Below are 24,476 nucleotides of genomic sequence, written 5' to 3' on the forward strand. Positions count from 1 at the left end.
TCTGATCATCACCTTTCTTATTACGAGTGCCATTTTTTGCAGTTAAAAAAGATATTTACTATGTAACGCTCACTTTCTCGGAAAAGATGGATGAAAAAGTTGGTGCAAGATTGAAAGGCATGCTTATCAAGTGTATCAACACAGAAGTCGCCTTGCATCTCAAATAATAGTGCGAGATAAATCAAACCAATCGCTCGTTGCCTATCTACTGAACTAGATGTAAAAAAGGCTTAGGTGATCAATCACATAAGACTTCACTGTCACAAATTATTAAGATTTACTGTTCCAATTAATCTGGATAATCACTCCATCAAAAGTAATATAAATTTCACTCTTTTTAGTTTCCAAAATGGATATAATATTTGGTTTCCAGGATGGCAGAACTTAAAAACAGATTAATATTAAACTTCAGATGCACACATTTAAATAAGCAGGTCCCAACTTTCATTTAGAATTTTAAGCAAACCTCACAATTAGCTCCAAATAATATTTCCTGCATGCTGTTGCCAAATGCTTTGTTGTTGAAACTTATCCAGCAGGAATAAAAGCATTGGCAGATACAGTATTTTTAAGAATTTCCTGTATTTTAGGTATGTAGTTCTACTGTGAGATGTAAATCCAAGTCCAAAGTGGCTGCAATTTCTTGCATTATTGCAGTGGCATCACATCTTGCTATAGTGTCAGTCTCCTTATGTTTGTGGGTATGACCCTATAGCCTTACAACGTTCATCTCTGTATTTTCTTCCCACTTTATTCTATCCAATTCACTCATTTTCAAGTTGTTGTTGTTGTAATTGTGTGTATAATTCACCTGAAAGTTAAGACATGCGGTTATATAACACTTTGACTATCCTGCAGTTTGTGCATCTTTCTAACATCCAATTTCCAGTTATCCTGTAGGGAAAGCAATGGGTGTTGTCTTTTTGGCGGGTATATGGTGCCTCATCTTTAAGGAAATACATTATATGTACATGCGGCTGTAGAGCTAATGCATTTAGGCTCCTTTATGTCTTTGTGCAAAGTTTTATACCACAATTATTACGCTATCCCCACTCTATAGACTGAATAAACCCTGGCGCAGCGAAAGCAACCTTAGTAAGGCTGGTGATCACAGCACTGAAAGATGGATGAGATGATAGGACAGCTGAATGGTGTGGTTAACAACAGTAAAGGACACTCCACTTGGGACAGTAACCAAAGACTGAAGAGCACTTAGCACTTATCAGACACTAATGTAACTCAGACAGGCAAAACAGATTTAATATTTAAAACTATCATTTTTTTAAGACCATACTTTTGATGAACACGGTCAAAAGAACACAAGGCTTTCAACAGATATTTCAGAACTCTAACGCTTTCCTTACCATGCAAAATTAGACAGAAATATTATGCGCTGTAATTTGCGGTACTATTTGTCTCTTAAAGTGTGCCTCAAACATTTTGAGAGCATTTAATATACCATTTTTCATTGAAGTTTAGATTTTTATTAGCATTCCTTTTTACTTTTGTAGCTGTCCATCTGTTGGGCAGGTCTGATGGAGTAGAGACTGACAAGAAACATGGATTGAGAAAGAGGGGTTACTTGCATAATTTCAGCCATTTTAAATCACTTCATGCCCTCAGAACCAATTTCTTATTTGGATACTCTTGTCCATCTTTGATCTCATCTCTGTTGTCAAGCTACTGGCCCTTAGATTTTGCAGACGAAAGACAGAAATAATGCTTTTTAAAATGTTGACACAACACAATTTGATATAACTGTAGCTCTTAATAGTTTGCCATTTAAATACCTTTTAAATAGTTTACCATTTAAATGGTCAGTTGAACGTGTCTGACTGCAGCTTCTCTAACTGAGGCCAGAATCTGTCTCTAATGCTGTCTAGAAAGACATAATTACAGTAGTCTCTAATTCCTTTTCACGAGAAGGTGAGAGCAAAGTAAGTTAATATACTCCTTCCAGCATGTTTTTGCTCATTTTGGTTGCATTTGTTTGACTGACAGGTGTCTCACAACATCACATTCATTTGTGACTATTTCTCCTTTTTTTAAATCTCCCATCACGTGTGCCACTCAGCCTCATTAATTACCTGTCGACTCAAATGATTTATTTTGTTTTCTTTTATTTGTGGTTTTAATAGCTGAAAAGCTGTTGGAAAGAGTACAATGCAAGCGGCAGTATGTCCCATTACAAACCTACGAACGACTTTATCTTCCACCTTGTACTCTGTGGTTTCATCCTTGTGTCCTCCTCTCTGCTCTCTTCTTCCACAGAGCCCCAGCTGAAGGGGATTGTGACGAAACTCTACAGTCGACAAGGTTTCCACCTGCAGTTGCAGGCAGATGGAACCATTGATGGAACAAAGGAGGAGGACAATGGTTACAGTAAGTTTCACTCCATTGTACTGGTGTATGGATTCCACTTATTTTTCAATCATGCACCCACTTTACCTTTTATCAGCACTGTGCTATACTATGTACTATAATTGAGGTTACACCACTTATATTCATCTTGCAGTGTGTCAAGACTGTTTCAGGTTTGTCATAAAGCCCATGTTCCTTAAACTGCTATAGGAGAGCTGATATATATATTTTTTCTCCTTATTTGTGGGTTTCTTAGGCTTGACTTTAAATGCTGAATTTCTTTTAACTCTAATAGAGAGCAGCATATAAAACTGTTCAAAATGGATCTTGATTTTTTTTGCCATTAAATATTTCTTATTACATAGAAAATATTAAGTTTGTATACATGTTTGCAAGTATACAAACTAAGCGGTGAAGTAGTTACCCTGTTTAATTTGATCTAATCAAAATCATCCTTTTCCAAACTGAACACAGGTCATAACTGGCTTTTCACACCTACACACTGCCTCTGTCATGAGATCTAGTTTTGCCTTACACTATGTGTGGATGCATTCCTTTCGTTGCCACACACCCACTAGCTCTTTGTTTTCCAATTGATTAAAGAGATCAATGGAAGTGGAATAGCACAGGCAGTTGTCTCGTAACAATACAACAGACACTGACCAACTTTTAATTAGATGGTGCAATGAGCACTACTACATATCCCTGAAAGATTAAAATTATAAAATAGCTGCTGAGTGAAAATAACATCTAACAATGTGGGAAAAGTGTGCACAGTATTCTGTGAAACAGGATTTGTTCAGTGCTGTGTAATCTCACCATTAAGTGGATGTAAACACTACTGAGGCCTTTGAATTAGTATTCATTGAGTCCCTTGGTGTCTCCTACATATAAATAGCAACTCTGTGGATGTAGGATGTTTTCTAAGCAGAGCAATACCTTATAATGTCCTGTGAAGTTTGTTTCTTAAATATAAGAATATCAAGTTCCATAATACACAGAGCACACCGTACAGTAGTATAAGCAAAGCTTATGAAACGTTTTAAACAAACATGCACCCACAAAATGTTGCACTTCACTTCTTACACAGACCACCCCACCCATAATATCTGGATGGTCTCATTTTTATTAACTTATGCAACAACTGACCTGCATTATGGGACTAAAATAGTTTTGAGGAAAAAAAAAAAAAGATTGCTGCTGAATAGGAAAAGGAAAAAGAGTGAAGCTCTTTGCACTGCTCCAAAAATAGCGTTGTTAGGCGCTGGGTGCGCTTGTCTCCATGGTGACGGAGAGCACAGTCCTCTTGGAGCTACTGGTGTCTTGTGATGGTGGGAGAGGACCTTCTTAAATGTGTACACACACACACAGATACACAGAAAAAACAAAACAATACAAAACAAAAATCAAACCAAAAAACAAACAAAGATTTGATGTTTGCTACTTCCACTTGTTTAGAAGACCAAGTGTGGCTGTTAAACCAGTGGCACAAATAAGACATACACGTCTCACAGAATAATATGGATTTTTCCTCCAATATTATACAGTATCAGATATTTTCTTGTGTTGTATCACAACTAAGAAAACCTAGTAGGAAAATCAAGCACTACAATGAGACAACTCATTTTTGGGGAGGAAAGAAGGAGGGCATTTTACGGTTCAGCATACACACTATTGTCAATCTTGAGGCATTCATACCTCATTTTTGTAAATAGATTTAGATGTTTGAATCCATAATTTTAGATACTCTAAATCCCAAAGGGCAAACTAATTGGCACGGCTCCTAATGGGTAACACATCAGTTATGTCGTACATAGTCAAATCACATCACAAGAATCTTATTTATTATTTATCTAATTCAGTCTTTTGGTTTTTTTTAAGTAACCCACTTTCCTCAACCAACGAGTCACTAGTTCAACACTAATCTCACCACAGAAGTGCCTTACACTGTTGTCACCGCAGCTTCCTTTTAAGCTTCAATACTTTGTCATATTGTCATATTCAGGCTACTCTAATTGCTGTCATGTTGCTCCCAGAATGAGTAAAAGAAAGTATTTAAAATTTGACTGTTCTGTGACTTCATGGCTGTTAGTACGTGGAACTTAGACAGCTTGCAAGCAATTGTGAAAACTATCCCTCAGGCCTCCTCGCCCTTCTTACTCCATATTCCTCTGTGCAGCAGGAAAGGTCTGTGAGTGGGTGGTAGACCTATCATCCTCTCCAGTGTGCTCAGGTGTTTCTAGGATCCAAGAAGTAATTGAGTTTCACCTCTCGAAAATCCCCATCAGTAAACCAGCTGGTAATCCTTCTGAAATGAAGTAGAGTGCAGATGCGTACGTGCGCATCTTGGTGGGAGTATCGTGGCAGAAAACTCAGTGGAATGATGCAGTGAGAAGGGTGCAATTACAAAGACAAGAACAGCAAGAGGTTTTAGAGAAAAGGAGCCATCAAATCAGGTCAAAATTACAGACAAGGAATAGTTGATGCAAAATTGAATTACACAGGTCCAAATACAATTACAGAGGTCCAAAATCACCAAATATATATTTGGCAATCATATTTATCAGCTTAAATGCATAAGTTAGAGTACACCTAAAAATACTGCAGAAACTCTGTGGTAGGTCCTACGTTTGAGCTGTATAAAACATCAACATGCACCAGACTGTAATTTTTACGTCTTCAATATAGAGCGTTATGATTTTTAGTGCCATCTTTTTGAAAGCTGCATTAATGATGACGGTCTTCATTTCTGTTTGAGAGGGGATGCATCTTTAGCCAGACAAGTTAATTAACAATTTGACTTAAATATACTACAAATCTCACTGAGAATTGCATGAAAGAAAATCTACCATACAAATGCAGCATTCAGCAGCAGTGAGCAAGAGTTAGAGTTGTTAGGAGAAATAAACAGAAGGTCTGATTATATAATGAATAGATTAGAGAAAAAGTATGATAACTGTTGTATAATATGGACATTATAAACTAGACTTTACCAAAGTACTTTAAGAATATAAGCAGCTCTCATATATTACTTTTGATTAGCCAAGTCACCATCTAATTCATGTGTCATTTTAAATGGCTGGAAAATACACTCATGGGATGGATTATTTGAAACATGTCATAACAGATATTATAATAGACAAGTATGTGAGCAGGTCCAAGAGTGAACGAGTCATGCATAATTCAGCTGTTTGCCTAACAATGGCCCTGCTAGTGTTTTTCTTTCCAAATGTCACCATTGCAGTGCTTCTCAGTGGCAGGCGTCACTAAGAAGACTGACAGGATGGTTGGATGTGCACCCAAAGGTCTTGCATGTACACAATCATTGTTGACGGAATGTCTTCATAATCAAATTACTGAAGATTATGGTAAATGTCTCCTGATTAATGGCTCCAAGCTCAGAAACAACAAGCCTAATGGGCTTGTGACTTTTTACTCTGCACTGACTCAACTACACAAGCACCTAAGAATGTCTCTGAAAATTGTGGATGCATGGGAGAGCATCCACCATGCATAAACAAAATTCATTAGCATTAAGCAGAAGGATAGCTGGGATAGATGATTTGAAACATGTCAATAAGGATATTAGAACAGACAAGAGTGTATTTTCGGAAGAATACTTCATGTGGCGACTGAAGATGGAAACAAAAATATGGATTAAAAGAAGAGAAGGAGTAGAGAGATAAGAAAGAGACAGAACTAGAGAGTGACTGGTTCTGGGGCTTTTCACAGGACCAGAAATGACCTGAAAATGCAGTACAAAGTAAATATATCACACATGCCTTTGAGCATTGTATATAATAAAAAACCCAGAGAGAAGGGAGTCAGTAGGGTTTTTTTTTATTAAGAGCAAAAGAAATAGCCTATCATAAAACCCATATAGTGTGCTTTGCTCTAAGGACTTTACAGATCTACTAAGTGGCTGACAAGAGGATCTATAGTAAGGAAGCACACTGACTCACAGCTCAACTGACAGAAGTTTACTTTGTCTTCTCGTGTGTCTAAATCGAAAAGTTCTTATAATGTGATAACATAAACGCTTGACACTCAAAAGGGGAAATTTAAGAGAAACATTATTTTTCTATGGACTTTACTTGCTTTATTTAGTACCATCAAATGTTACAACAACAACCCACAGCAGTGGCAGTGGAATTTGGGAGTGTGTCCAACAATAGTCAGTACAATAGGCGAGAAGTTTCCTTTTTTGGGAACAGAAGCAAGCATGGAGACTCTCAGGTGGACATTCATGTGCTTTCCTCTAGTCAGCCTGCGGTGTTCAGTGCCAGCAACTTATGAAATCTACACGTGTGCGCACACACACACACACACACACACACACACACACACACACACACACACACACACACACACACACACACACACACACTATACAGGCTAACACTAATTAGGTAGAGATATACTACACAGCAGCCGGGCTGCCGCTGGCTCTGTCAACCTCACAATTTGCTTTCAGCCCTCCGGTCATAGACAGGTTTTTATATATGTGTGTGTGTGTGTGTTTGTATGTGGTCTATGCATCCAAAGTTATGCAAGGTTTTCTTTTTCTTTCTTAGATGTGAATGCAGAATTAGCAACACAAGAGCTAAAACAATAAACATATGGTTGCTTTCTTTGTTACCGTTACCAGTGGATTCTTCAATGATTCTCAATGATTGCATTTTGCTGTACTGACTGTGCTTTGACTACAGTTACTAAAAACAGCATGACATGTCCTCCTGCACTTGTGGCCATAGTAACCCCATTTACTGTTAGATGACATTGCTGCTGTAATATCAGTGAAACAATAAAATCATAAAACAATATTGTAATTGGTTTACATTGACATTTTTTGTTATTTACCATATGTATTGTTTAACATAAGTGCACTGTTTGCAGAATAAATTTGTTATCATTTGTTTCTCTTGTCCAATCTCTTTCTAGCCATGTTCAACCTTATTCCAGTGGGGCTACGAGTTGTGGCCATCCAGGGGGTGCAGACCAAACTCTATCTGGCTATGAACAGTGAGGGCTTCCTGTACACATCGGTAAGACACATCATACTAAGCCTGACTAAAAAGAAAAACACAACAAAACAAAACAAAAAATGATGTAATTTAACATGAATAAGGAGTTCAAGGAGTGTGTAAGCAGGTTTAGCAGTGAAAAAGTGCATCATTCAGTTGTTTGCCTACCCCTGTTAGTGGGGTTTTTTTTTTTGTTTTTTTTTTGCAAATGCCACCACCGTACTACCTCTCAGTGGCAGGTGCCACTAAGAAGACTGACAGGCTGGTTAGATGTGCACCCAGAGGGCTTCCATGTACACATTCCTTGTAGACAGAATGTCTTCATAATCAAATTACTAAGAATTGTTCTTTATGGTAAAAGGTCTCCCAAATAATTAATGGCATCAAGCTTGGAAACAACAAACCTAATGATCTTGTGACTTTTTACTCTGCAGTTGCTGCTGACAAATTATCTGTTACACATTTTGAAAATAATGAGATGAACAAAGAAGACGATCAAACCTCCTGGCCACTCTGTCTCTGGCCTGAATGTACTCTTTCACACACACAAGCACCACTTAATAAATAGGTTTATATGGAGCTGACACCATTACTTTAAATTTGAAATTGGCAATAGAGCTAAAACCTTAAATGTGAAAAGAAAATATTGAAAAGTACTGAGCAGCATAAAATATGTAGCCACAGTCACTCGCTGGTTTTGTACTTCACACACACCATCGTGATTAATATTTTGGCCTCTGTTGATTTTTTGGAGCCACAAGTGAACTTGGACGGATGAAAAGTGGAATGCAAATTTATCATTTATTGTTTGCTATCTTGGTTAGCAAGTTGCAATCATTACTGTATGGCTACAATGCATAGTCAGACATATCAGCTAATTGTTGCCAAGTAACAAACTAAAGTAACAAAATACTGAAATTTCACTCACCAAAACTAAGACATAAACTTTTTAGTTGACTGTACCAAAACAAAAGCCATGACATAAGTCACATAATCCATTAAAATGATCCTAAAGGCACTAACAGCACACAGATAAGTCCACTTTAATGATCATCCCATGAAAAAGGAAACTAGCCACAGAGCCAAAAATGTCTTCTGTACCTGACGTAAATATAATTCTTCAGCGCTGCTAAGCTGGACATTTCAACATGAAAGTCTGTGGAGTCTGATTACCATTTGGAGAAACTAAACTCCAGGTTTTTCCACTTTTGTGTTGGCTTTATTTTGCAGCTCTGGAAGTTTCTTTTTGGTACTGAACAAAGATTTGCTGGTGCTTTGGTGTGAAGGTTAAGTGGTGGTGGGAGGGACTGAAGAAAGTTTGGCAATCCAGGGATAGTTTGCATGCTGTTTACGACATACTGGGACATTCTTCTTAAGCCGATATCAGCCTTAAGCCTTTGGCTCCCTGACAAAGCAATTGCTACTATGAATTCATGTGGAACTTCCAAGCTGCAAGTGTGTCTGTTTGTCTTTGCAGTTTTTCCCCCTAAAATAAAATGGATCAGGCGTAAAGTTTGCTTGACTAATAAACATATGCACATTTTACAGAGATCCACTTGAGCATTAACTAACATTAACTCAATTATGTTTGCTAATTAACCCATAGTAAAAGGCAGATAAGCCTTTGATATCCCTCTTAGAGGCCAGTATTACTGCTGCTATACAATGTCTTACAAACATGTAAAATATCTGGCAGGTTCAACATCCAGTAAGGCAGAATTTAGTATGTGTACATACAGTAAATAAACTGGTTCTTATATAGTGCTTTGCTATTCTACTTGAGCACTTAAGGTACTTTATAATACATGTTTCATTCAACAGTTCAGTCATTTGTTTCTATGCCTAAGTGCTTTCTATGTAACATTCACACACATTCATGCTTTGACGAATCAAGGTTCAGTATGTTGCCCAGGAATACTTGGGCATACAGACTGGAGCAGCCATGGATTAAAGCACCAACTTTATAATTAGTAAATGACCTGCTCTACTGCCTGAGCCACGACCAAGCAAGCAATAATGCTAGCTGGCAAATTAAAAGTAAACTATAACCCAGTCAATTTATATGTATTAAAACAAAATGATTGGCCTGTTGCAGAGGTTGCATTGCAAAAAAACAGTTAGATTCAAACCAGCAGCTCTAGCAAAGACTTAAACTCATTTGAGATGATATGAATATGACCTTTTAAAAAAATCTACAGTCAAGTGAGAAAGTTTCAACAGCCTTCAGTCTTTACTGAAAGTCTCTGAGATACTCACTTTATCTATTAAAATATTTTCTTACCATTCCATCAGTTTGTAGGCTTGAATATATCCGTGCTTTAGGCAGACGTCAGACAGGAAGAGTGACAATCACTCTGATTTATGCAAATTTTATGCAGATTATATGGAAATTGTGCTCTGGCTATCCCCTTCTATAAACACCTTTCCTACATGCCAAAACATTAACAGAAGTTGAAGGAAAAAAAACATCACTGAGGAGAAAGTGTCTGCATTAAAAAATAATGTTAGCATAAAAATAATGACCTCAAAAAACAGACTGAAAATTAAAAACATAACAATAGTTGTTATATGAAAATGAACCCTCTGGGGTCGATGGACGCGCCGGCGTGTCAAAATCACACGACTGATTTAAGATGACACAGCAACAAGATGCAGCGACCCAGAATCTCCATTTCAACTTTTTCTGAACAAAACAGTGGCGTTTACAGCGGCAAGAAACGGTAAAAACGACGTTTTCTAAGGACAGCGCTAGCAAACACTCTCAATCTATTGCCTTAGATTGGCATAGTATGCATTTTTTTTTACATTTCAGTCTTGGTTACATGTGTTGTATTTGATTGCAACAACTCTGTTGTGAATTTGAAATAACATTTTAAAACCCGTTTACAAAATAGACTATTTGACGGTGGTACTTCTGGTTCTGTCACTTCTATGCAGATGATATTCATTTATTCCAAACTTTCTGACCAGGTTTCCTGAAATGTTTGACTGATGCCTTCTTGTTGAACTCAAAATCCAATTCAAAGTCTATATAATCACACTAAGAACTTTCCACTGGTAAGACATCTGCATAGATAATGAGTCATTACAACACTAGATGGTGTGTAATGTAATTTTACCCCATTTGTTTCTCATCCTGGTGAGATTCTGGCTGAGTCTGGCGGCATGATCAGTGTTATAAGTGAAAAAGATGTTGTGGGATGATGTGAGTTATATATATTTACATCTTTTAGGGAAACAAGTATCTGGATCACCATATTGAGATAGTTTCTATCCAATGAGGGAATCCCAGGGCAAAATGCTAAAACAGTATTTTACATATGCTGTTTTATATGTAATAGATATAAAGAGATATAAAAGAGCTCAGATCAAATAGAGTAGTTTTTTGTTTTGTTTTTTGTTCTTTTTTAAATTGTATGAATGCAGATAAGTATTGGGTTGTTGAGTTTTCTATTTCAGCTAAATTAGAAATGAAACCGAAGTGAATGGAAAGCCAACAATTAGTATTTGTGTTGTTGGGATAGCTGCTCTGGTAAAGTGTTGGCTTCTAGCCACACATTAAGCCAGGAGTCAGTTATTGTAGGGAGAATCCTAATCAACAGTGGAACAGCAGATAATGTGCTCTGGGTTGGGAATTGAGTGGTGCTGCTATATTATAGATATAGTTATATAGTTATTCTGCATTCATTGGTTTGTGCATAAATAAGTGTGGAAACACGTTTGTAATAAAACAAAGGGGATTCCCGAAATTCATATATAGGCAGATTACAGATTACATTTTAGACACTAATATTATTTTGTCATTTATTATAAATGTATATGCATTTTTAGATTCAACCAGTGCTCTGCATTTCCTTTGATCCCAATAAGTGAATACCTTTTGGAGCATAGACTGCTTTGCCTCCCTGTGTATTTGATCATACATTACGACGTGTTCCGTACATTTAGGAGCAGGAGACATACACCAAGAAAAAGGTAGTGTGAGAGAAATGAAAAGTGAGAAAAAAGAATGCACATGTGTGGGTGAGACAGAATGCACCAGTGAAAATATATTCATCTATCAGTGTTAACGTGTGGGAGAGGAAGATCCAATTAATATGTAGTTTACTTTACTATCCTCTATTTTTCTGTTTGCTTCTCTCCTTTGTCAGAATTAATGAAGCATTAGAATTCGACTAATATTATTAACAAGGAATAACTGTTGTTGGTATAATCTAAAAGAATCAACAAAAACATGCAGTTACCAACTCACTGCTTTTTAATATGGATAAAACAATCCTTGCTGATCTAGTTTCAGATCTGCAAGCATGTTTTTAGATGCTGAGCTAAGGTGTGTGCACATATCTCACGAGGTGCCTTAGAAGTGGTGTTATTAATTTCCTGGTGGGTCAAATTTGAATTAGTGTGAGTCACTATGGCTCCAGTTGAGTCTCGTCTAGACTGCTGTGTGTGAGCATACGTGTAAAATGGAGAGTTCAGGGCTCTTGGGGTGAAGATATTTATCAGGCAACTACTGAAGTTTATAGGCTAAAATACCTGACATTTAAATCTATACAATGGTCATACATTCTGTGAAGTCCTGTATGCTCATTTAAAAAGTGCCAAAAAATACAAAAGTTAAAGGACAGATCATCAGAAGAGTGGGTTGGAAAAGAAAAAGGTTCTTTTTGAAGTCTCACTTACTATTTTAGTTTATGTTTAGAAATGCATTTTAACTCAGAATATTTTTCTTCAGAGGCCATTAAAGGGCATGTTTTATTCTTTAAAATGTAACCAAAACATGTGTTTGTAGTAAAAAAAAATCTTTTCTCACTTTTCATGACAATCTACTGCCTGTGAGGTTTGTGTCAGCAATCACAAATACAAGCTGTCAGCATGTGGGGCATTCAAGAGTCATCTGTAAATTGTAATTACAGAAAATATCCCATGAACGCTCTTCAGAACTAGCACTGCACAGCAAATAAAATTACAGATAGAAGGGTATCAAAGAAGTGTATTATGTCCTTGTACATTATGTATTTGTGTTTTAGTGCACTCCTGTTTGATATGTGGTTGGCGCTCGCCTTTTCAGCTATTTAGCAAGCACAATACCTTTGGTAAATAGCCACTGCTGTATGGTTTCACTCCATTGAGCTGTGTCATTAACTACTTTGTGCTGTGTGTATGTGCTTGTGCTTGTAAATTAAATGTGTACCCTGTGTGGGTGTGCCTGTTTGTGTTTGGTATTTGCAAGGGTCTTTTCCACTAGATTAAAAATCTCAATTTATCCCCAAACAACTGAACACCACTGGCAGTATGTTCTTCTTCTTTAGCTAAAGTTAAAAAAAACCCCAGAAAAAACCCTTTTAGTCCAGTTTCACTGGCAGTGAAAAAACAGTTTTAGTAAGATTTGCCTCCACTGCCCAGTCAGTCACTGTGAATTAATGTGTCTGCAAAGAACAACACTCAGTTCTGAATGCACTGGTATAATTGGTGTCATTTTTGTTTTGATATGGCAGCTGAATACGCACATAGCATTGATTTGGCTTGTCTTGTCTCGTCGAAATCCAGCCAGTATATTTACAGAGGAGATCAGTTCCATTATGCTAGTATTTCTCCTCCAGCTGATTGGATCAGAAAAACATTACTGGGCTGCAATTGCTCCCCTGAAGCAAACAATTTAAGAGTGCATCGTAACTGACAGTGTTTCTTGACATGATTGCTTTGCTAATGGAATACTCATTTAACGGTTACCCATACCACTTTTGATTTGTTTAATTGTGTGTGTGTGTGTGTGTGTGTGTGTGTGTGTGTGTGTGTGTGTGTGTGTGTGTGTGTGTGTGTGTGTGTGTGTGTGTGTGTGTGTGCAGGTTCCCCAGATGGAGATTGTGGGTCTTTCCATGCATGTCAATGTATTTTTTAAAATGACAAGGAAACATCCTTTAGCACAGTATGTTTAACACTTCATCAGCTTTTAAATGTCTCCCTCCTACAGGCAGTTATTAGACCGTGCTCAGGCAATACTACCATGCCTTCAGCTGTTGTAAAACAGCAGACGGTTCTCTGTATGCAATATTATTTGACAATAAAAGCCTTTTGTTTATAAGACTACATTTGGATAAGCTTGTGACTGCTGAAATGAGAGCTCATTTGTCGTTTTCAAAATGCAAAATTTAATAAACCTAAGTATGAACGCTGTGAAGTTTAATAATGATAAAAAAAACTACACAAAAAAATTCAATTACTAACTAAGAATTACTGGTATGACATCTTTTTTATAACATAGAATATATGGGTAGCCAACCTGTGAACCACAAATCATACAATTCAATGTGTAATTAATGAACAGGGAAATATTTTTAAAAAATGTGTGAATAAAAAGGGACTCTTTTCATGATAATAAATCGTGAAAAGATAACCTTTAATTCTCCATCTCTATTCTGCCTACCAGGCATGTCAAAGAGCATGCTAATACAAAGAGGGTCTATAAAGTTAAATAAAAGCATCCTTTACAAAGCTTCTTTAGAAGGAATATATGAATAGACAAGGACAGATTTTTTTTTTCCATTTGTATTAAATGTAAAAAATTTATTAACAGTTCCAGGCTTCATTATTAGGAACAAGGTGATGTACTAGCACAGCAGGGGTAGTTGTCCAGGTTATATCAAACACATGGGAGACTTACTTCATCTGATTTACTTCAGCCATTTCTGGTATCTGTGAAACAGCTTTTCTGAACTTTTTCCAAGTAAGGTTGCCAGCTGTGAAGCATTAGGAAAATGACTTTTCATAGCTGCACATTGAAAAGGCCATGCAGCGCTATGGAATCATTAAAGGTCTATTTAGCCAATCCACCATAGAGAAATGCTTTGAGAGAGATGACAAGGCTGCTTTCTATTTTTAAAGTGATTTCCCCCTGCTTCGTCTAGCAGTCGAGTCGTGATTAAAGTGATGCAAGATTTTCTTATTTTTTCACTGGGAGATTGGTTTTAGTGAACAATCAGCATGCTATTGACTGAAGAAAATGCTACTGGAGCAAACTCCAAAGAGTCTGAATGTTTCTGTCTATCACAGTCCTGTTAGAATAGAAATGGGGATCCCCTGCCATTTTGGCCCCTCTTTGCGTCAGTTTGAGCGAGGCTTCTGTCCAGAGATCGGTTCAGATACAGTTGTAATGGCCAATAGCCTCTCCTCCATCCTGGCTCTAACTGTGCGTGTGTCTGTATCTGTCTGTTTATCAATAGACTCGGACTTATTCTTCTCCAGGAGGAGAGTAATGAGCCAAACCCACATGGGCTCGTTATTAAAGGTAGAACAGAACTCTTGGCTTCAGAGTAGCTTATTGTTCTGGTTCCAATTGCTGCTCGTGCATAACTGAGATGGCTGCTGCTTAGTCTTTCTACACTGGTCAGCCACAACATTAAAACCACCAGCATATTATGTATGTTGCCCCTTGTGCCCCTGCTAATGGATTGCCAGCTCAGGCTTGTTCTACTTCAACCCATGGATCATTGTGCTCTGTGTTCAAAGTAGTTTTTGTAGTTCATTGAGTGACTGTCCTGCTGAAGGAGGCTGCTTCAATTGAGATATGCTGTTTTTTTTCTCCTCCTTGAGGCCTTAAATGCTGATTTGTCAAAACTTCTGGTATCTCAAAATTATGCACAGGGTGACATTTTCATCTGTGTCCTGACACACTGGTCTTAAGTAGTGAGAGAGAGGTTTCCAACCTAAAAGATGCATGGAAAAGGACCCTTTGCATCACAAGGGGGCATATTTTAACTTAAAAACATGCAAACATATTTTCTTATAGTAGGTTCCAATGCAATGCTAAGAAGGAATAATTATAACAAGTGGTAAAAAAAAAAAAAAAAATTGGAAAGAAAAAATGGATAAACTGCAAAAATCAGGAAGCAAACTCCAGTCTTTAGACTGAAAAACCTGTGACTTGCTCTGTAACCACCCCTCAAACCTCAAACCTCCTGATGTGGAGTTTCTAGCTCTTTTAAAAATAAAGCATGATCTTTGGGTATCCAGTAAGAACACACTGAAGCCACTTACATAACTGCTTAAACTTATAGGCCCGCCTACAGCTGCACGGACATGACTGAAGATCTTACACTCTAATTTTTATTTTTGAAAGCTAGATGATTGTGATAATATACAAAGCAAAAAAAAAAGAAGCCTTTAATATGTTTTCATGCATTTGAATACAAGATTATTAGTAACTCTGGTAATTGGGTAGTTCGACCCATGGTAGAAAGACACACACATAGACACAAAGTCGGAAAAGCCCAGAATGGAGGCAAGGAGAGAGACTAGTGTGACTGTAAATTACATAAGATATGCAAAAAAGAGTCTGTCTCTTATTGCAATGGTAGTGGAAACATTGATCTATCAGTAGAATTTTGGTACTCATGATGCTGAAGCAAAACTGAGAACTAGGTCTGAGCTTACTGGATACATCTTATTAAGGTGATGTGTCATCATCTTTCTTTCACTTTCACTCTGCTTCTTTTAGAGATTTTTGATGCATGGTCTGTGAAGGCTAAATCAGTGAGAGGGGGTGATAAATGAGCTTGGTTCTCAGTTACTGTAGCTAGGTGTAGATTTTATGTCTTGAGTAACTTCTGAGGCTTTGTGTGACAAAAGGCTCAGTGTGATGTGGTAGAGCTGTTTTAACAAGTTCAACAAATTCCAGTCTTTTGTGTGCTTTAACTGTCTTGTATACACGCTTCAAACCAAACCATCACACATGACATTCCGCCTTTTGAAGTCCTGTTACTGCTCACAAAAGTGACACTGTTGAACTGTTAAAAAAAAAAAAGATACGCTGTTGCAGATGACTGTGTCTGGTAGTGACATGTTGTTTGTCATGCTCTCACACTGGGTTGCTGGCCTTGGAGACACGTCATCACTTTCACCTGTCATGTTTTGGTTTTTTTTTTTAACTTGGATTAAGACTGAGTCTAACTCTAATCTGTGAGAGGCATCCTTATTTTTTACTGGTTATTCTACATATGACTAACTGTGCACATGCTGGTGTTTGCATGTACTTTATGTACTTCCATTTTCAAAGTGTCCAAAGAAGAAAACTCTAAAGCAGGAACAATCACCAGTGACTTGCCCTACTTGCCTTATGCACAGTCTTGATCTCTCTCAAGGGAAATTGTCTCCTAACAGATTAGACACTGTTTTCTGTGCTTACCATCCAAGCAGCTCCACAAACACTGCAAACATTCAGCTAAGCACATACCCCCACCACCACCACCAACACACACACACATACACACACACACACATGCACGCACACATAGGCACTTGTCTCAGGGGAAATAAGCCTCAGTGATGCTGTTGTAGCAATAATGAGAAAAATCCATACAAGTGCTAGATACTAAACCTAACTCAAAGGGCATATGAACTCTTGCACAGTATGGAGTCCAGAAGATGAACTTCAAAACTGCCACACCCAGTAGATCAGTGACAGAGAAAAGAAGTATTCAAAAAACCTTAAAAGATGCATGTGCAACTTCAAGTACACATAAAGTTCCCTAACTCAGAAAGATAATGATCTTCTCATACATATTTAACAGCTAGGACCAAATAAGAATATAGTATTCAATCTGCCTGTATGTTTTATTAATACTCTTCTATATCTGTCATATCACTGTTATCTATGCTACATTCTTCACTACAGTAATTGGAACGGATAGATTTTAGAAGATTATCATGGCACATTAAAGCAGACGCTTGAAACTTAAGATACAGTTCTTGTCGAACTTGCAGCACATGTAGCATGATTAGGTTTCACTATCAAGTAATTAACTATTTATTTCATCTGCTTCCATTTATAGATATAGTTTAAATTAACGTTAGATCTCGTAAACTACTGTCCAACTACCTGTATATCTGATTGTCTTCATCCTCTGACAGGAACACTTTACACCGGAGTGCAAATTCAAGGAGTCAGTGTTCGAGAACTATTATGTGACATACTCCTCCATGATATACCGGCAGCAGCAGTCGGGCAGGGGCTGGTACCTCGGTCTGAACAAGGAAGGAGAAATCATGAAGGGGAATCATGTCAAGAAGAACAAGCCAGCAGCCCACTTTCTTCCCAAACCTCTAAAAGGTAGGCCTTTCCAGAGCTTTTACTTTTTACTTTTCAATACTAAGGTTCAGAATATATCTGTTATATGATAGGAACTAGTTTGTGGAATGTATTATCCATACCTGGTTGCATTAATGTTCTAATTGCTTATATTCAAAAGTGTAAAAGGTAACAGTAGCTATTATTACTGTAGTCTTCCCTGAAAATGAAAAATACTGACAAGTAACAGAAATAATAGAGAGAGAATACTGGCATATAATCAAGTATGTACACACAACACTACTTTGCAAAATGGTTGCTTTTCAAAAAGGTATCAGTTTTCCCATTCAATTAGCCCATTTTTATTTTATTTATATTTTAGACCTTTTTGTAGATATTATTGGCTAAAAACTAAGTGCATTGTTTTCTATATGGCTCCTTTACACTAAGCATTTTCTTCAGAGAATTTTACATTAACCTATTCAATAGCTTCCTCAAGCTGGTCACACTCCATTGCAGGCACAATGCGAAGCGAGGCTGACACTTTTCACTAGCAGTCCCCATGCAGGACTGTAAATTCACTGAGAACCCCACCCATAAAGAATATGTATGTGGTAATGTGGCCATGAGCAACAGAGGAAACAGGCCACAGTCCTTTCATCTTTGACAAGACACAGATTTACCTTTCAGAAAGAAGAGAGAGGGATAGACAAAGAGAGAGAGACTGTTTTCTTTTTAGTGAGACAAAAGAAAAACACCCTGGTCTTCATTTTTTGTCTCAGTAAGAAATCAAAGGCTTGCAGTGCAAAATACTCAAAACAATGCAGAGGGCAGTTTCTTTATATTGTTGACTGTTAAGTGCAGTTTAGATCCTGTCATCTGGTTCTGTATTTTTGAGCTTTAAAATAATGATCTGAATTTAGATAATCAAGTTTAAATATAAAAATTTACTTTTAAGGATGTGCCAAAACTATGACACGAGTCTTGAGTATGAGGGAGTCTCGCTGAATGTTTACAGCTCTTGTTATTAAGTGTCACTGATGCAGTTGTGAATTTTTAAAACAAAATTGCAGTCATTTGAGAAATTGCTGTGACAGCTTAACATTAATTTTACCAACATAACTCATAAAAATGTCATAAACATGGCAGCATGTCAAACTTACATTAATACGTTAGCATTATATTGCATTAAATGCGGTACGTGGTTGGCTTTACACTGGCTGTTTTGGAAAAAAATTATGTTTATAATTTTTAAAATTATGTTAAGATTGAATATTAAATCAATGGTAGTCTTTTTTCCTATTAAGAGGCATTTAAATTTTTGTAACATTCTTCAAAAGCCAGATATTCCCCACATATTGTATTTCACACTAGTCTCTGAAATGCAGTGGCTGGACCAACCTTTTTTTTGGGTGGGTGTCTGAAGTGTGATGGTAGTACTGATGATGATAATTGCAGCTTGAACTTGGTTCAGATTGGTTCAGAACCACCTCCTCAAAATGGGGAAATTGTTCATATTCATACATAGTTTGTAGAACTGGAGAAGAGATAGATTGTTGTGCTTAGTCTTGAACCCATCTTTGCTTTGCAGCTCAAATTTCACGTTTGAGATTGTGGCACATCAGATGGTTGCACATGAAACACAGTTATTGGCATATTCTGATGTAATAGCAGGTCTTTGTTCCTGTAAAGTAGAAATTTTCACAGTTCAGTTTATTTTCACTTCAGCTGAGTACACAGTTGAAAGCAAACGACCAAGAAGCTGGTTGGAATGTTGAAGCTTGACTTTGACTGAAAATTTCATTTTTCTGTGTTTTCAGCCAAATTGGGATTCTGCTTTGACATTTTTCATTTTTCATTTTTCATTTTTCATTTTTATTTTTGTAGACAACCTGACACTTTACAAAAATGTTTTTGTCCAGTAATAATAGCTAGCAACAGCAACAAGACAAAATGTTTCAAATTGTCCTTTTTCACCTGCTAAACATTGTCTCTGTCAGAATACAGTCGTGTGAAAGTTTGTTTGGCTCTTAAACTCTGCTTAATTATCCAAGTGCATGTCCTTGGAACGTACTTTCGCTGGCCGTATTCTTCACTTCGAACAATTTGATTGTCACACAATGTAAACTTTGCAAATAACTGACAAAAGTGACTGAATGAGGAAGATTTTTTATAAGGACTCAGCTGTTATGCACACCTCTTAAAGTCGAAGATATTGGCAATATAAGTGTGCATTTGCTTGCTTTGAGGAAGTTGTTATTGTTATTATGCAATCATAGACAGCATCAAGTTGGCCATCGCTCGGGTGCTGGTGTACCTTACTGGGTTAAGCAGGTGACCTATAAGCTCTAGGGTTATTGCAGATGCCTGGGGTCAAATCTGCCACTCACCCACGTTAAATCCCCCCCTAAAATATTACGTTTTTAATGGCAATAAAGAACCAAATCATAAAACATCATCTTAACACAAAAGAATACCTTAGTAGTATATGAGGAATTTTCTTCAGTATTTCAGCTGCGGTAGAGTGCTTTATATTCCAGTTTAGAGTTAATTTTTTCATTTCTTCTATTTGCTGAATCGATGGTCCCCCTTCTTGTGTCTTTAGGGAAGCTTCCCCAGCCAGCATCTTATTAAGAACCCATATTTGCCCTCTGAGATCACGATAATAGCTTTTCACCTTCATTTAACAGGCCATCCAGAGGGTCTCAAACACACTGAAGAGAAACAGCTGGTGAATGACTGGCTTGCTTTATGCTGACAGACAAATACAGAGAAAGAGAAGAATTGAATAACGAGGATAGATCGAGGCTATGTGACACAGTAATTGTAACTGATACCGAAAACTATCGACTGTGGCTGCATTTTAACTTGGAGAGGAAATATAGTTTTTTTTTTCTTTTTTTCAATAGCAAATATAATATGAGACACTATTGTAATACTCCTTCTTGTGTACAAACTTTAAAGTATCCTGTAGTGCACAATATTTATTAAATCTTCATTTGAATTTCAGATGTAGCGAGTTGATTGGAAATAACTTTGCACTGGAGAATCATTCCCTCTGAAATCATTCAGAGGGAGAAGTGTTACAGGGCACCAATTAAGAATCTGTCTCAACACTGGCGATGACATCTCTTTCAGACATTACTCACTGCTCTTCTGGTTGCACTCTGTGAGCCTCAGCCTACAGCCTCTCATACTGTGTTCCTCTGGATGTAGCGAGTTTAGCTCGTGTCATTTCAAGTCCAAGTGGAAAAGCCTCTTAAAACTCTCCCAAAAACTCCTGATACATGAAGCAAACACCTGCTTTTATGTGGAGTAGCATCTACTAGGTGATTTGTTTGGAGAAATGTGAAAAATGACAATATGGTTAGTTCTGGGTTTAAATACATAAAATAGCAGAGGTGTTGAGGATAGCAATGATCTAGTACTGTAATGTTGAGGTCAGCCACTTATCACTGTAATAACAGAATAGCCTGCTGTTACAAACAAGACTGGAACCAATCAGCAGTTTCCCAACCGAATCCTCCCAATGATTTATGTTTTTATACAAGGATGGGCACTGGATTGCCGCTGACACAAAAAATGCTGGACTAAGTAAAGTGTCTGAAGGACTGGGTTTGCTGTTTCAGCCACAAACTCCCTGAGGAATGAACATCAAATAGCATGCTAGGCAGAAGGATGTTGACAACATCCTGAAACCAAAGACTATGAACCTCAGATTACTGATATTTCTCCTGAAAAAGGTGCTGTTAAATGCAGACTGGACCAGTGCTGCACACACAGCAAAGCTGAAGCACTAGCAACTCTTGAATTTATAATGTCATGCTGTGAATATAAGATTTTTCTTTTTACTTCAGCACCAAGAGGGTCTACTTGATTCAGCAGTTTGGAGGGAACTATAACGTGGTGCCAAAAAGTACTTGGACAGATAAGCTGAGAGCAATCTTCCATAACGTCACAAAATATTAGATGAACAGGTTTTTAATGCATAGAAAAGACTAAGACAAATAATTATTTTGTCATTTAAACAATAATATAGCAGGTAGTTTTATGTGTGTGCAGAAGGATGGTCTCTTAGCGATACTGAGCTAATTTTGAACCATTAATCAACTGACACAGGTTTTTAAAATGTAAATCTCTTTATTTATCAAATTTTAATGTTTATGTGCTAAAATAGTGCAAAAACAATTGTCAAGCAAGAACAACTATGGTGAGATCACAGAAAACAAACAGCACAGCAACAATAACATGTTATACATAGATATTATCTGTTTTTTTCCTGGGTACATGATGATATTTATGTTTGAAAGTAATGAAAAAAGACAAGTTTTGTATTTCTGGTGATAGGAGTAATTATAGCTTATGATCTGATTAATAAGCTGACTAAACAATTAAACTTTGCTATCCTCCCTAGCTGCCACCTATTACTGCCTGAGACAGTAATTCAGCTGTGGTAGCTCTCCTTTTTTAGGCTAATTGCCGTAATGGATGATGTAATCCAGGATGGTGACAAGTGAGACAGATAACATCTCATGAAATTACTATATTCGGCAGTATTTTGATCTGGAAATATAATGGTTACAACTGGTTAAACAGACATTTAACCAGTGGACAAAACACTGCCTCTTTCACTAATATTGTTAAAACATGTCAGTTTGCCTGATTTGCATTTTTCTTGTGTTTTCACAGTTGCAATGTACAGAGAGCCATCTCTCCACGACTTGACAGAGTTCTCCCGCTCTGGCAGTGGCACACCCACCAAGAGTCGGAGTGCCTCAGCAGTACTCAATGGAGGGAAAGCTGTGAGCCAGAACGAATCAACGTAGCCTGGTAGCCCAACCCAGGCCTGGGGCCGAACCGTGAAACCTTACCTCTAGCAGAGCATGAATCCAAGCAGACTTGTTTCTCCGATCAGCGGTTCAGGACTAGCTAGGACAACAAATCACACATAAACAACCAGACACCGTCAATCAAAAGCACCTATCATCCTGGTCGGTCATCATCAAAACAGTATCAACAGTAAGAAACTTAACAGCACATAGATCATTCTGGAATTAAGGAACTGATTAAAACGTTATTTTTGGGCTTGAGGTTTATTGACGACCTTAGACACTCTATTTTTGTGATGATTGCATACCAGTTAGCTCATTTTTATCTTATTTTGGTAATTACTTTACTGTGCACAGTAAGTTTTCTTCATGCAGACACCAAGCCCGCGTGTATCTGTTAGACAGGGACGGGAAGTTAGACATGCAGGTGTTCAGGGCAGTCAGTAATGGTGCTGGTCTACAAGGTTGCAGTGGTACCGTACAAGCCCTGATCTCTGTCTCATCCATGCTTCTGTGAATACAAAGCCTATAAACTCCCTGGTATGGTACAGCCTAGTGCTACTGAGACTGTGGCCAGCCAGATGGTAGCTCTCCTGCGTCCTAGTGCACACGCTCAGAGACTGAGCTCTCTAGCATGGGAAAATGAAGCCTATGTACAACTGACCTGAGATATAAGGGGCAGTGTGGCTCTCTTGCAGTTTTACCTTTTCCTTTATTTTATTTTTTTTAAAAATTTGGAGATGCCACAGCTGCACCTTAGTTTTTGCTAATTTTCTGAATTAGCTGTGAGATTTTGTTTAATAACTGATTATGTTCCTTCTTGTTCTCTTCCCTTGCCATCGTTAAGCATTTGCATCTTTGTTCATTAATGAAAAATGGTTCCAGCAAACCAAAGACAGAAAAAGAGTGTCCCTTTAAGCCGCTGAAAGCCAAGTCAGTATAAAAGCAAAGCTGGATCTTTTTGTTTTTTTATTGTACATTTTTGATGAGAGAAAGCAAAGGTTTGTGAAAAAAGAAAAAAGAAAGACAAAGGAAGTGATTTTAACCACTTTGGAGTTGGCAGCGTGCTTGACGTGCTTTTTGATGATACACTCGATGACTGAGGTATGAAACGACTATCCTGTGTCCCCATTCCCTTCTGTTACCACAGTGTCACAATGTCTCTAGCTCTTGTCCTCGTAATCGGTTCCTCCCTTTGTGCTTGTGTCATACTTCGAAACCCCAACCATCCTTTTTTGTCGACTTCTATTGACTGATACACTTCACCATAGGATGGTGAATGACCCTTCCCAGGATGCTTGTTATGTGTTTGAGTAACTTATTGTGGTGACAATATTTTCTATATTTAAAAAAAATACTGTGGACTTTTAGGTGGCTTAACATTTTATAGGACACGTCATATTTGTAAAAGTGAAGAAAAAAAAAAGATAAAGTCATACAAAAATGAACATCTTCCCTTTCTTGCACTGGGCATGTACAAACACATATGTACAAAAAGGACCCTTTTGTGGGCTATGTACGCTTCCCTTCAGCTACATAACTTCCTTCTGGTACATGCTTCTGGGAGACTTTCTTTTCTTGGTTTCCTCTGGAGGTGGTCTTTATTAGGTGAACCTATCTGTTGCATGGGAGAAGGCAGGGAAATTCTGGTCTAGAGCTGCATGATGTAGGCTATGTGTATTAACCCATGTTGGATCATGTGTTCCAAACTACCAGACAGATACTCTGATGAAACAACATATACAGGCAGACATTGTGGCTGGCTGATAACTTCCAGTTGTTTATTATTTGTTGTATACACAAAAATGCACTGAATAAAATATTTATATTAAGATATACTTTTAAAATGTGTCAGTCCTCTTCTTTGTTCAGTCGTTTACTTCATTTATTACACTCATTAGCTATTGCAGTCATACAGAACACTAGATTGTTACAATTAAACAATAAATCTGTGTTTTATTGTCCCCAGAAATACATTCACCCTTTAGAAACTCTTGAACATAAACTAATTCCTGGCATCTTTCTTGTCTGTGAACATCAATGTGTCATACCTAGGTGGAAAAAGCCTTTAATTGCCTCTGAGTGTTACACAGGCCTAAAGGGCTTATTCTATCAAAAAAATCAATATCTTTTCAACGTGGTAGAAGACTGGGTATTTGGAAATCGCTTCACAGCTGTAACATTTCCTGTTGCCTG

General features: G+C 37.5%; 1 protein-coding gene across 4 annotated transcripts in view; it reads left to right on the top strand.

The window, feature by feature from the left end:
- The window catches only part of fgf13a (fibroblast growth factor 13a), a 99,104-nt gene extending 74,977 nt beyond the window's left edge, over positions 1-24,127 (top strand). For all 4 annotated transcript variants that reach the window (XM_026144999.2, XM_026144991.2, XM_026145005.2 and 1 more), the window contains 4 exons: positions 2,272-2,382; positions 7,303-7,406; positions 17,295-17,493; positions 22,141-24,127. In XM_026144999.2, coding sequence (XP_026000784.1) covers positions 2,272-2,382; positions 7,303-7,406; positions 17,295-17,493; positions 22,141-22,277 — 551 coding nt within the window. In that variant the 3' untranslated portion in view covers positions 22,278-24,127. The remainder of the gene's footprint in view (positions 1-2,271; positions 2,383-7,302; positions 7,407-17,294; positions 17,494-22,140) is intronic.
- Positions 24,128-24,476: the final 349 nt, after the last annotated feature.

This window comes from Astatotilapia calliptera, chromosome 2 (genome assembly GCF_964374335.1).
Source record: "Astatotilapia calliptera chromosome 2, fAstCal68.1, whole genome shotgun sequence".
Lineage (NCBI taxonomy): Eukaryota > Metazoa > Chordata > Actinopteri > Cichliformes > Cichlidae > Astatotilapia > Astatotilapia calliptera.